We start from the raw sequence: 14053 nt of genomic DNA on the forward strand, positions 1-14053 counted from the left end.
CACCACACTGGAACTGATTGTGCACTTTTTCAGTAGTCTCATCCAATTGCCTGTTAACTGAATGGGTACAGAGACCAACTACCCCTTCACATCTAGCAGAGATCCCTCCAGAATAGTGGGGTGGCCTATTGGCAAAGTGTTTGGAAAGGCCTGCACTACCATTGGCTGTGATGTAGCCACTCTGAGGTGAACAGAGAGAGGACTAGAGTCAATAGCGATGCAAATCAACATGTTCATTAGCACTAAAAAAAAAAATGGAGTAAATAAGGATATGAATGGTATTGGTTCTGAAATAATTATATTTATAATACATTTGCATGGAGCTACAGAAACGGGAGTCCTTGTCTTTTCTCAGAAACTTTCAGTATCTCTCTCATGGCTAATAAATGGCACTAAAATCATTGATTAATAGTAACATAGGGCTGCCTCTTTCTCCCACTAAAGGCTACAGCAAAACTTTCATTGAATTCAGATCCTGTAGGGACTGGGGTATGGGTGGTCATACCTAATGGTTAGAGTCAGGAGCCTGGGATCGCATTCAGGGTCAGGAGCACATCAAAGATTAGAGCTGGAGGCAGAGGTAGGGAGTAGGAACAGGGACCTGGAGCAAGGCAGGAAAGCAGAACAGACAGGGGTCTGGGATAAGGAGGACAGGAACAGACTGGGAGGCAGGAAGCCAGGGCTCTGGAGGCAGGAAAGGTCCATAGTAGTAGCCAGCCAAGGAATCCTCTAGTTGTTCAGACAACTTCCTGTGACTTTCTGGTTTAAGTAGAGCTTCTCAGCAAAGTGGTGGGGCTGGACATCTTCCCCAATCAGGAGCTTCGTGGGGGGGCCATTTGCAAGCTAGAGCTTTGCTGGCCCCCTTCCCCAGCCATTCAAGTGAGCTGCTGAGTGGTGGCCATGGTCTGAGTACTGCCTGGGGACCTGTGGGCCTGGGTTTGAGGCCCATGATCCCTCATATCACCACCTCCCCAGGGCACCCTTTGGGCAGTAGTGGGCTAGGTATTCCATGGTGGCTTTCATGAAAGGCGTTTACCAGGTCAGCAACGTGGACATTCTCTGCCAGTTCCCAGGAGTGTTCTTCAGGACTGTAGCCTTCCCAATTCACAAGATACCAGAGTCTATACCATCTGATTCTGGCATCAAGGATTTCATGGACAATATACTCATCATGGTCTTGAACATGGTCGGAGTGGGAGGGAATGGGTCCTGAGTGCAGGACTTCAGGAGTGATATATCAACAACTGGGTGTATGCAGAGAGAACGGGGTGAGTAGAATTCAAAAGTGATTGGGCTAATTTGCCAGCAAACTCAGTAGGAGCCAAGGAACTGGTAGTCCAATTCATGAGATGGCCTGTTCACATGTAGGTTTTTTGTTGAGAGCCATACCTACGGTCGTCGATAGTCTGCATATGGTTTGTAGCTCTTCTTGGCATCCTCCAAGTAAACTTTTAGGTCATCTTGGGTTTGATGCATCTGTTGTATCCAGTCCAGGGCTGGTGGGTTGAGGGAAGTGGTGGGTAACTCTGGGGAAAATCAAGGTGGAACCCATAGTTCAAGAGAAAAGGGTTTTTCACTGTAGAGGCATGTTGTGTGTTATTGTATGCAAACTCTGCCTGATATAGAAGCAAAAATCCGTTGTTCTGGTGGAAGTTTATGTAGCATCGATGTTAGCACTCCAGGATCTTCTTGGTTCTCTCCCCATGACAGTTTGTCTGAGGGTGATAGGTGAAGGAGAGGCAGAAGCAGATGCCCAACATCCAGAGAGCTTCTTTCCAAAAGCAGGAGATAAATTGTGCACCATGGTCGGAAACTATTTACTCTGGAAGGCCATAGTGGTGGACAACTTCGTCCACCCAATGCCAGGGAATTTCTTGAGATGAGGGTAGTCCTGTACAGCGGAAGATGTGTGCCATCTTTGTGAGGTGGTTGTGAACCCATTGGACTTGGGTAGTTCTTCTACAAAATCTAAGGTGATGACTGGCCAAGGGCCAGATGGAGTCTAAAGGGAACACAGGAGTCCAAGGGATTTATTGTGCGATGCCTTGGAGCGGGCACATACATTGCAAGAGGCCACGTAGGCCTGAACTGTAGCCTGCATGCGAGGCCACCAGAAGACACAAGAGACAATGGACTGAGTTTTAAAGGAGCCAAAATGTCTTGCCAGGGAGAGATGGGGGTGGGTCATGGCATACTTGTAGGGTTGTAGTCCTTGGAGGCCCGGGGATGAACATATATATACCTTTTATGTAAGTTACCCCATCTTGGACATTCAGGTTTCCTATTATGGCTTCCTGTTTGACTAGAGGGATTCTGTGTTCTGATACTGATTGTATAATGGTGAACAGATCTTGGCAGGGAGCCACACTCATAAAGTTATGAGGCTTAAGGATACAAACATTTTCAGTCGTTAGGTTTAGAGTCCTTTAGGCCAATGTAATATTTACCCTTCCTGGACAAAGCATTAGCTTTGCTATTTTTGGTTCTTTGAGGACAGGCGATTGCGAAACCAAAGAGCAAAAAGATTAAGGCCCATTGAAATTGTGGCTGGCTAAGGGCCGTGGCTGTACACAGATATTCAAGGTTCTTATTGGTGTACACCTGGACAGGATACTGGGACCCTTCTAGACTGTGGCAACAAGGTGGTCTTAATTTGTTCTTCAGGTGGGTATTTCCTGGAAGAGAAGGCACACAAATGTAGCAGTTGTTGAGTACCATGCCTTGGGGATAGCACTCTGATTGCCAAGTTGGAAGTCTCCACTTTAGTGATGAAGACATGTGAGATGTTGGGGTGGACCAATATGGAAATGGTGGAAAATGTGAGTTTTAATTGCTTGAAGGCCTGCTATGCCTTGGGAGAGCAGAGGAACTTGGAGGTTTTGTGGAGCATGGCAGCAAAAGGGGCAATGTGCTCCAAGAATGTTGGGATAAACCACCGATGGAAGTTTGCGAACCTCAGAAAACTTAGTTCACAAACATTCCGTGACGCCACCTACTCAAGGACTGCCTTTACCTTGCACAGGTCCATTTCGATACCAGCATGAGATAGGATGAACCCTAGGAATTCTATGGAGGACTAATCAAAGGCACATTTTTCTAGCTTAGAGGCCTTGTTGGCATAGCTGCTTCAGGATGGAATGGATGTGCATGTTTTGTTCGGCACTGTCTGAAAAAATAAGTACATCATCCACTTATGCTACCATGTATTGGTCCAGAATGTCCCAGAATACCTCATTAACAAAATACTGGAATGTTGTGGGTACATTCATCAAACCAAATGGCGTCATGAGATATTTGAAGTGACCATAATATGTTTGAAAGGCAGTCTTCCATTTGTCTCCAGCTCTAACACGTACTAAGTTGTATGCCCTCTGGAGGTCTAGTTTTGTGGATACCCAGATGGCGCTCATGTGGTCCATTGGCTCAGAGATTAGTGATAATGGGTCTCTGTTTCTGTTAGTGCCCTGATGTAGGGTCCGATGGTCCACATGTAGTCAGAGGCTTCCATTCTTTTATAACAAGGAAGACTGGCGCCTCCACAGGCAAAGGGAATTTATGAATAAAGTCCTGGGCTAGGTTCTCCTGAAAGTAGCTGTGCAGCTCGGCTGGTTCAGACTCTGACATGGCGTATATCCACTCAAACGGAGTGTTGACCCCTGGTTATAGCTCGATTGGGCAATCATAGTCCCTGTGCAGAGACAAGGTGTTTGTGGGGTTTTTTTCAAAGACATTTTTAGTTGGTATTTTGATGGAAGTCAAGGACCAGAATTAGCAGGCAGCTCTGCTGAGCTAGCTACCTTGTGAGACCCCTGGGGGCAAGCAGTGCTGGGGACAGAATTCTGAGAGAAATTCAATTTTTAGTTTGCATCAGCCAATAAGCGGGTTGTGGCAGGCCAACCACAGGATACCCAGGATCAGAGGGAAGTGCGGGGAATGGCTGGCACTGAACTGTAGGGTCATTTGATGCCCTTGGATAGTAACTTTGAGAGGAACAGTTTCTGTGGCCATTGGCCTGGAAGATAAAAGTGGCTCATTGATACTTTCTACCAGGTCTGGAATGGCCTTGGGCCACAGAGGAATCTGTAGTGCCCAGGCTGTCTCTGCATCGTTAAAGTTGTCTGCTGCATGAGAGTTGGTAAAGGTCTGCTGCAGAGGGAGTGATTGGCGAGGCTCCAGGATTCATAACTTGACTGGTACTTGTAGGTGCAGTGCCAGTCGACAGGAGCCAGCGTGTGCTCCCATGGGGACCTCAGTTCGGGTTTCAGGGGGATACTCTGTCAGGATGCCCAGGCTAGCCCCCTTCACCAGCCGTGGGCTGTTTCCTGGGTTCCTTGTGGGGCAACTGGAGATAGCATGGCCCAGCTCCCCATAACAGTCACACACATTAAGGCTTTGCCAGCACGCTCTCTCTTCAGGGGCGAGTTGCTGGTGGGTCAAGTCTGTCTGCATTGGCTCAGCTGGTGAAGCAGAATCCAATAGCAGGAGGTACAGTTGCGACACCCCTCTCTTCTTCCTGTCATTCATGTAGGCGATTTTCAATATGGATTACAAGATCTGTGAAGATATCCAGACCCGCTAGGGTCCCAACTAGGGCAAGTTCATCCTTAACCTTGTCCTGTAAGCTCCATCAAAACTAACAAAACTAGGCCCCCTCATTCCATTCCATGTCCAATCTGAGCTGCTGGAAGTGAGCTATGTAGAAGGTGTCTATGCCCTACCCCTGTGGAGTTTCCACAGGGTGGCTTCAGTGGGGGGGCGTGGTTGGGGTTGTTGAAGACTGTGGATATTGCCCCCTGGAAGGCATCCTAGTTAGATAGAACTGGACTGTTGGCCTCCAACAGGAGAGAGGCCCAGTTCAAGAACTCCCCTGTCAGCAGGCTGACTACCAAGCCTAACTTGGTACAGCCAGGAGCATACAATTGTGGTTGAAGCAAGAACAAGAACTGGCATGGTTTCATGAAGCTACATTTGAAGTGGCTGCCATCAGAATGCTTTGGCAAAGGGATAGCAGGTCCCAGCTCAGGTGACAGCACAGCCAGACAGGCTCACAGCGTTTTCCATGTGACGTTGATGGTCTTGCTCCCACAATGCCTGATCCCCAATGGCCAGCTGCACGTTCTGCACCTGCGGTGCTCTGTTATCTGCCTTCACATGCAGGGTATTTCAAATTCCACCAGGTCCAACCTCTGGTGGGATGACTTAGAAGTTGATTGTGGTTTGAGGAAGCTGTAGGGACTGGATGTGGGTGGTCGTGCCTAATGGCTAGAGTCCAGCACCTGGGACCAGAGCTGGGGTCAGAGTCAGGTGCCAAGCCAAAGATCAGAGCTAGAGACAGAGTTAGATGCCAAGCCAGGGCACAGAAACAGGGACCGGAAGTGTGGCAGGAAAGCAGGAACCAGGAATAGACAGGAGTCTGGGATAAGGACGACAGGAACCAGGCACAGGCAGAAAGGCAGGACTCTGAGTCTGGCAAATAGGCAGGGTCTGTAGTAGCAACCAGCCAAGGATTCCTCTAGTTGTTCAGACAACTTCACCTGTGACTCTTTCTGGTTTAAGTAGAGCTTCCCAGCTAATCAGTGGGACTGGACATTTCACTCTATCAGTAACTTTATGGGTGGGGCCCTTTGCTTGCTAGAGCATTGGTTTTGAGTACTGCTTGGCGACCCACAGGCCCAGGTTTGAGGCCCATGATCCCTCACAGATCCAGATCAATTTATTTTACCAAAACCTTCTATCCTCTTACGGGGTGTAACGGGGCTCACTCACCTCTCGCAAGCATCCCCTTGGCCAAGTGCATGTATCTGCACACTCTCCTTCTGTAGTGTGTCTTCGATGGCTTAGCCCTCCCGCCGAGTCATACACTGTGTGATGAAAGCAAAGCAAAACCCTGTCCCGGATACAAGTCCAACAAGGGTGTCTCTCAGTGCCCTCTGTAACGTCTCCTACAAGTTATCCCTTCTATGGGATAGAGCAGTGCCCCAGGGCTCCCTCCCTGGTGACAAAGTCTTCACCCTCTTAGGGCCTTTCTGGACGCAGCTCTCTAGTTGGGCCGCTGTAGTTCAGTTCCCCTTCTGGAGTGCCTCTGTGTCCAGGCCACTTCCCGCAGTGGCTAAAGAGGATTGGGGGGCTGGGGGGAGAGAAAACTGGGCCCACCCACTACTCCAAATCCCAGCCCAGGAACCTGTAGATAGCAACTGTCCACTGTGTCCCTTTATCTAAGTTGCACTGCTGCTCTAATTCCCTGGGCCACTTCCCTGCGGCCCTGTGCCATCTTCAGCCTTACCTCGGGGCCTTGTCCTGATGGAGTCCCCGCAACCAGGTCAGAGATTCTTCTTGATCTCCCTGGTTTCTGGCAGCGGTACCTCGTCGGACGGCCTGCAGCTTCCTCAGCCAGCCACACACCATCCATGCTCCTTCAGCTCTAGCAAGGAACTGGAACTTACTCTGGCCCTGCAGTTCTTCTTATAGTGACCTTCTGGGCCCTTATTGGCTGTGTCCCATACAGCCACTCTAGGCAGCTTGGAGGACCCTCTCCACTGCCCTTTTCTAGGGTTGGGGTGGCAGGGTGACCAGGCCTCTAGCAGGGGGCCTCAGAGGATCTGATATACTCTGTCACATGGGGGAAAACACTTTTTCCCTCCATTAATATTTGTAAGTTTTTAAAAATTAATTTTTAAAGTTGATAGGAAATCATCTTATCTTAAGTGATAGTTTTAAAACTAAGATCTTTGTATCTATATTTCTGTAGCTACTTTCCTGCTGATTCATAAAACAATATTCTGGATCTAAGTGATTGACTATTGCACTAAACACTTCACTGCAATAGGGAGGAAGCTGTTTTCATACACTAAGCAGATGGGACAAGGTGTATATATTGTAACACAAGTGCTTATAGTAAAAGGCCTAGGCCCTTGCATTGCTCTGGTTGAATTCCACAGGAATTTTCCCATTGACTTCAGTGTCTCTGAATGTGAAAATTAGAGAGAGCTTTCATCAGAGCCTCTATTGTGTCACTTCAAATGACATATCAAAATGTTGTTCATTTTCACACATTCTTTAAGGTTCATATGCCAAAAGTTAAATATTAGGGGCTTACTACTTTTTTAACGTGTTTTGATTGGAAAAAATCTTTCTTTTTATATGATTTGGTTTAAGATAGTAAGGGCTATAACAGTTTCAAATGGAACCTAGCTGAAATTGACATATTAAAACTGACTATCTTGTCCTAATTCTTCGAGATTAACCTTGCAATGATTGCCGTCAGTGTGTGGTTTATATAGTTGCCATTAGAGGTCTGCCAGTGCTGGAGGCTTTAAAATAGTAATTCTGTTTTGTAATACTATAGCTGTCAGACCAACTACATTTGGGTTTTTCATCTAGATTTGAAAATCCTGTTTTCTCTGTGTCCTTCAGAGATGAATTCTAAAAGAGTAAAAGGATGGCTTGTAGGCTGAGTAACCTCACATCCATTTGAGAATAACTGAATGTGAAATGTTTCCTAATTACGAATGGACCTTGAGAATTCTCCTTTCATTCTGTTCTTTTGCTTGCTTGGTTTTCATGCTTTATGAAGTATAGGCGGATAATTTAATTCATTTGCTATTCAAATTACTTTCAATCTCTGTTCAGAGAGGGTTTTTTAAATTTATGACTAGGATTGTTTAAACCTTGGTATTTTCTGTTTGAGATAAAGTACTCAGGCAAATGTTCACATTAATATTCTCATCACACCTTGCCCTTTTTTACTGGTCTTGTTCAAAAGAAATATTTCCCATATTTGTTGCATGTTTTATATGAAAAACATGCACAATACATAATATGTTTGAAAACTACAAAATCCATCAATTGTCATGTTTTTTAGGGCCTTGAGTTCTGTTGGGTTTCAACCAGTCTGTTTTTGTGAGTAAAATTTTGCATTCCAAAATCATTGCCTACTTGTTTTTGTTTTTTTGTTTGTTTTTTTGCTGGCAATGAATACTAGGTAGAAGTATGATAGATTTCTAATTATTAGTATTTGAGACCACATTCTATTGCCAGCACAAAATTGAAGGCACAAGTTGTGGGTGCAAAATTGTTGTTCCCCGCCTCCCAAAACAGATGTCACATCACTGAAAATCAAGCCTTCAAGTTTCAGGTAGATACAAACCTGTCCACGATTCGTCGTGATGGGGGAAATCCTGGCTCTGTTGAAGTCAGAGTGGGTTTTGTCATTGACTTCAATGGGGCTAGGATTGTATCTTTTTGTATTTGTAGTTGGGAGTAAGTGTGGCTTATGGAGCACTTTCAAACTTGCCTTTACAGTAGTTGAGAAAATTCCTATTGCACTCAGGACACAGTTTCTTCAAATGTTCTAACTTTGTAAACATCAGTATGACATAGTTGCTCCCAATGAATTGAGGAAACATTTATAAACTGTGGAATTGTGAAGGACTATTGCATGCTGGAGGGCCTGAAGTGAACAGGGGGAGGGTGGGGTTCACATGGCCAATTGAGGGTGATGTTTCTCCTTTCTATTTTGGAGACAGGAAAAGGACGTGATAGGAAAGGAACGTAATTTGGCAATCTGTAACTCTCTCACACACATTCCTGAGCTAAAGGTGACCAAGGGAAAACTTGAGGCCTCCTATTTGCACTTGAGATTGGCACTACTGGGTTCAGTAGACTGAGCCCTTGAGAGAAATACCCCTATTTTTAGGGACCCTGTGAACACATAAGAATTTGCAAACTAGATCAGGGAGTTCTGGAGATGTGAGTGCTGCCCTGTGTACTTGTTTGGGTTTTTTAAGTCTGATATGCTGCATAAAGGGAGTGGAAATACCTGTAAATAAACCTGAAATTCCAGAGGGTTTGTTGGCTTAACTTGAGACTCCTGCTCAGTTTGCCTATCTCCATAGACCATGACCCTGACATGTTAATAGCACAATAGTTATGTTGCTTCTCCTGTCTTGTTACTAGTATTGTCTAACTGTTATAAATAAAAATGTGTTATTTATTTATGTATTTGTTACTTATACAGTGCCATATATGTACATGATACTTTATGAAGCAAATGAAGATGGAGGGTGAAATCCAGGCTCAGTGGAAGTAAATGGGAATTTTGCCATTGACTTCAGTGGGGCCATGACTTCCCCCGTGTCTCTCCCCCAAAATGCTTACATGTCTAAGTTAAGATGAGAACAACAGAAAACTATTTAAATGGCTTCAAAATAGTAATATTAGCTGAAGTAAATAACCAGACTTAGTTTAAAGAAAAAACAATATCCCTATCCTTCATGTTCTCTCACCATTTTTTTTCTTCCTTCTTTCACTGGTGCTCTGTGCATAATCTTGGGCGGCTTCCAAGCAGTGGGTCTGTCATGACAGGGAGCAGCAGTGCAGAAGATGCACACAGTTCAGAGCTTGGAGGAAAGGGGTACTGCTTTTGATGGCTGGAGTCACCCTTAGCTGTGAGTCAAGGAGGAGATCTAGGACTCCAGCAAGTGATGAGACAGTGGATTAGAGTTCAGTGGCTGTGTTAGATCCAAGCTTAAGGATTTGAGATTTTCCATGTTAGCTGCCATCATCTATTTACTTCTCCCTCTTCCCTGCACCTGTAACACTATCTGCCACTCTCAGGCCTTTTCGCTCATTTTCAGGGTAAGCAATCCTGTGAGTGAGATAGGTAGTAAGACCAGGAGAGTGAGTGGGATGGTTACTGCATTCAGGACCCTGAAGGAAGCTCCAGTCTCAGGGGCAGCTCCTGCTGTGCACCTGGATTGCAAGCCTGTGCTTCCTGCAGGTGCTGTCTTTCCATTTTCTTTCCAATTTTCACTCCTGGTCTCATTCCCAGGACTGATCATGTTGCAGACTCTCCGGATGAATTAGGCTGAATATGTGCATTGTTGCTGTGTGTCGTGACAGAACTCCTGGCAGGAATCAGCCAGCAGTCCTGGGTAACATCAGCTGTGTCTTCTCCCTAAAGTAGGAAGTAAAGACAATCAGAAAAATATGATCTAATTTCAAAAATTAAGGAGATTTCTTTTAAAATGCACTGATTGGGTCTCCTACTGCTTGTATTAAAAAAGGGCTCCAAAAATCTACTTTAGGTTGTCAATAATAAATATGACACAGAAACAGTACCAGTACATCTCAGCTGATAATCAGTAACACAATAGAATGTATTGCATGGTTAGTTACTATGGAAGAGCACTCAAGGGTACTTGTTAATATGCTAAATATCTAGTTTTAATTCTAATTAATTTAAGCTGACAGAACTCAAAAGAGCTGATGAGCATTTGAATAAGAAAGAGCCTGCATGAGCCAACTAGGGCTTGACGTAGCTCAAGAGAGAGCGTCCAATCAGATCAAAGCAGAAGTGTCACATTTTATAACAGTTTCTGGGGCTCTGGCATTGAAATGACACTGATGTCACTAGTAGAACAAGTCCTATCACAGTGCTACATTGGTCATAAATTAAAACTAAGAACAATTTCTGCTCAAAACAATGAAGGAGTGATTGGTCTTTGTGATGGGGTCTACAGGCCCCACAGTGAACCAGGGCTCGGAGTAGAGCAATACTGGGCCAGGGTGGCCCCACCCCTCAACAGGTTCAGGGCATGTTCCCAGTGGAGGGACAGTTTAAAAGGACCCTAGTTGGCCCAGGAAGGTGAAGGTGCAATTTGCTGCACCAGGAAGCAAGGCTGATGCTGAGAGCTATGTCAGAAGTGGCAACAGCTTTGTGAAGGTCGCTCTAGGATTTGGACTCTCCACTCTTTGGGAGCTAAAAGCACTAAAAGAGATTAATTGATTGAATAGGATGCTGAAAGACCAAGGATTGTTCTCCTAAGCCAGCGACCGTCCCACCCCAAACTGAGGAGCTCCAGACTGGTAGGAAGTGACCTAGGGGAAAACATAATTTGGGGTAGCTCAATAACTGGGCCAGATGTTTTGATAAACCCTTAGGGCCTTGGGTCAGGACCCAATAGAATGGGTAGGCTTGGGTCCACTTCTGGGGGAGCAATCTTAGCATGCGGGGTGAGGGGTTAAGGTTGCAGCCGGGGCACCCTCTGGGATGATGAGGCTGGCAGAAACTGTACGATCATGCCCTGACCTCTGGTCATTGGACCTTCCTGCTACAGTCTTGAAAATGGATAAAGTGAATTGGCAGGGGATGGGTAAGAGCTTGTCCTGGGAGATGGGCACTGCTGGATCCAGATTGAAGAGTTTTAATAATGAAAGTCTGCGACTGATCAAAGAAGAATCAGATCAGGACAGGTGAGGAGAACTATCACGAAGTCTAAACCAATCCCTTTCCTTAGTTAGTGTATTCATACCAAGCTCAAAGTCGTTTTAAGTTTAAAGTGATGTATTCACTGGCATGGTACTGAGTAGTTTGTGTAAATGAGCAAAGGTAACAGCAAAAGGAGGAATGCAGGGTTGTGGTTCCTACTTAACATGGCCGTGCTTTGCTGGGTGCTTTTTTCTTCTTGAGTTAATCAGCATCTCTATAAATAAAATATACCCCATGGGTGAGTCAAGATCTCTAGGTGTTGGGTTCCCTGCATATCATGTTCCCTCTTCTTTCTTTCCAACCTTTGCTAGTGCCTCAGAAAAATGGATGCAATATCCACACATTCCCCATCTTGCATTTAAACTTCCTTAAAGGTGGGCAAGTGAAAAAGTGTATCAAAAGGTCTGGGATTAGGGAAGCAAAAGATAGATATCCTTCTTGCAACTCCCATCAAAACCTTAAAATATGTCAAGTTTCTAACAGTTCTACTTGTGCCACCTTTTCTGTTGTGCATGCACACACAAAAACACACAGATCTTTTCAGGTAGTTTCTTCCCAAACTTCTGCTATTCATAAAAGTGATATTAGATATATATACATCTTAGTTTGTGTGGTGATTTTGTTCTGAGTGAGGGTTTTTAAGTTATTTCAGCTATAAGATGCCTTTGGCTGTTTTGCCTGGTTTTATAAAGTGCTTTTTCTTTTCTTTAAGTTGCCAGTGACCTTTGAGCATTGGTGTATTCATTATGACAAAAACACGGAAGACAGTAGCTGTGTATTCATTTTGATTTCTTTTCAAGACCAATGTTAGCCTGGCCATCCTTTCTCTGAGTTGCAAAACAGAATCTGAATTCCATAGGTAAAATCCTGGCCCGAGGGGAATCAGTTTTTGAGTTTGATTGCATTTGTCATGAGCTGATCGCCCTTAGACTAGCTAGTGCCTCTGCATAGGCAACATATACTCCACTAATCAAGTGTTCCCCAAACTCTTGAAAGCTGAGCCCCCACTTCAGGAAAATGAAATTGATTACACCCTCTCTGTAACATCACTATATGTTAAAGGCCTATGTATCTTAATGTGTACATCATCCGTCACGGGATGGGCTATGCACATTTCACAGTTGGAAGGCTTTTTTAGCAACTATAATATCTACAGCAGAGGTGCCAAACTCGTTTCATGTGGTAGGTCTGCCACTTGGCATTGGACACATTCAGCAAAAATAATTGAAATAGTAATAAAAATAAACCATGTTGGTAAGTACTTACATTCACCCTTTGACTTGTTGATATTTCCTTTTCTTCAACTTGCCAGGTTGGGGTATCTGCTCTCCAGCATTTTTCAGTGCCATTTTCCCTCGCCTGGACAAGTCTTTTTCTGTCCGATTTATGCCTCTCTAGTGCCTCTTAAACATGACCAAGTGGTTCTATACCTGCACATGAGGCTTGGCTTGATTGCTGTGCCAGAGTCTGAGATTAATGTGTGCAGCAATTTACATGCATTTCATAAGGTCTAACACTAAACACTTTGTTATAAGTCCAATACCTATCTTAACCCTACCAACGCACAGGTGAAACAGACTGGTTTCCAGCAATGAATTTGTCAGTGCTTGGCCAAGGCCTAAAGCCTTGGAAAGAGCTGGCACTTGGTCTGCCACATCACAATGTGGACTCTGGATTGTGCAGACAAGCCCAAAGATTCATGGGAAGTCCTTGGGCTGGATGAAATTGTTCTGTGGGCAGGATCCTGCCAGAAGGCTATAGGTTTGACACCCCTAGGTAAAGCGGTGCTTTTGGGGCGGGGGGGGGGGGGGGCAGGGAACAATGGTATGGTGTGTCAGCACCTCCTGCCTTCCCACCTAGTCTTTTGTCCACAGCGGCATGCAGTACACTGTGGGAAATGCTGCATTAGGCGATTGGCAAAATAGCAAAGCAGAGCTGCATATTTACCTGCAATCACTTTAATTTATCTATTTCAGATATGTGCATTGCCACTGCAATTTCTCTCCTTATGATTCTGATCTGTGCGATGGCTACATATGGAGCATATAAGGTAATCGATCAGATTAAACAAAAAAGTTGATCTTCATCCACCTGAATCATTCTGCCTATGAAACTCCTAACAGGCAGAAATTTAAAACCCGGTCTCCTAACATTTTGTTGTTGTTGTTTGTTGTAAGATTTATATAACAATTTCATTTCTTCTGCGAGATTATAGGAAACCCCTATGTTTGTTGAGATCTGATTGTGTCAAGTGATGCCATGCTGATTGGGGGAGTGCAAGACTAAGGCTGTCTCTATACTATGGAACTTACAGTGGCACAGCTGTGCCCCTGCAAGGTCTCCCCATGTAGCCACTCTATGCCAGCAGGCAAGCTCTCCTGCGGGCATAATTAAACCACCCCTAACGAGTGGCAGTAGCTATGTTGGCAGGAGAGCGTCTCCCACTGACATAGCGCTGGTCATGCCGGTGCTTTTGTTAGTGAACTTTTGTCGGTCAGGGTGTGTGTGTGTGTGTGTGTGTGTGTGTGTGTGTGTGTGTGTTTTCCCCACACACACCCCTGACCGACAAAAGTTTTACCAACAAAAGTGCTAGTGTAGACATAGCCTAAGATTGTCTAACTGTATTCATTGTCTGCAGCTTCAAATGTGAGATCTTTTAGTACATTATGGGCAAACTTTAAATACAAATGGCCAAATCTTGGTTTTTATAAAAGTGAATGGAATTTTTTCCCATTCACTTCCCTGGGACTAGGATTTGTCCCAAACAATGCATTTATATTAATC

At 44.9% G+C, this 14053-nt stretch overlaps 1 protein-coding gene across 1 annotated transcript in view; it reads left to right on the forward strand.

The window, feature by feature from the left end:
• The window catches only part of LAPTM4B (lysosomal protein transmembrane 4 beta), a 90566-nt gene that overhangs the window by 23725 nt on the left and 52788 nt on the right, over positions 1 to 14053 (forward strand). The window contains exon 3 of the mRNA XM_034763344.1: positions 13246 to 13319. Within this exon, the coding sequence (XP_034619235.1) occupies positions 13246 to 13319 (74 nt within the window). The remainder of the gene's footprint in view (positions 1 to 13245; positions 13320 to 14053) is intronic.

The sequence above is a fragment of the Trachemys scripta genome, chromosome 2 (assembly GCF_013100865.1).
Source record: "Trachemys scripta elegans isolate TJP31775 chromosome 2, CAS_Tse_1.0, whole genome shotgun sequence".
In the NCBI taxonomy this organism is placed as follows: domain Eukaryota; kingdom Metazoa; phylum Chordata; order Testudines; family Emydidae; genus Trachemys; species Trachemys scripta.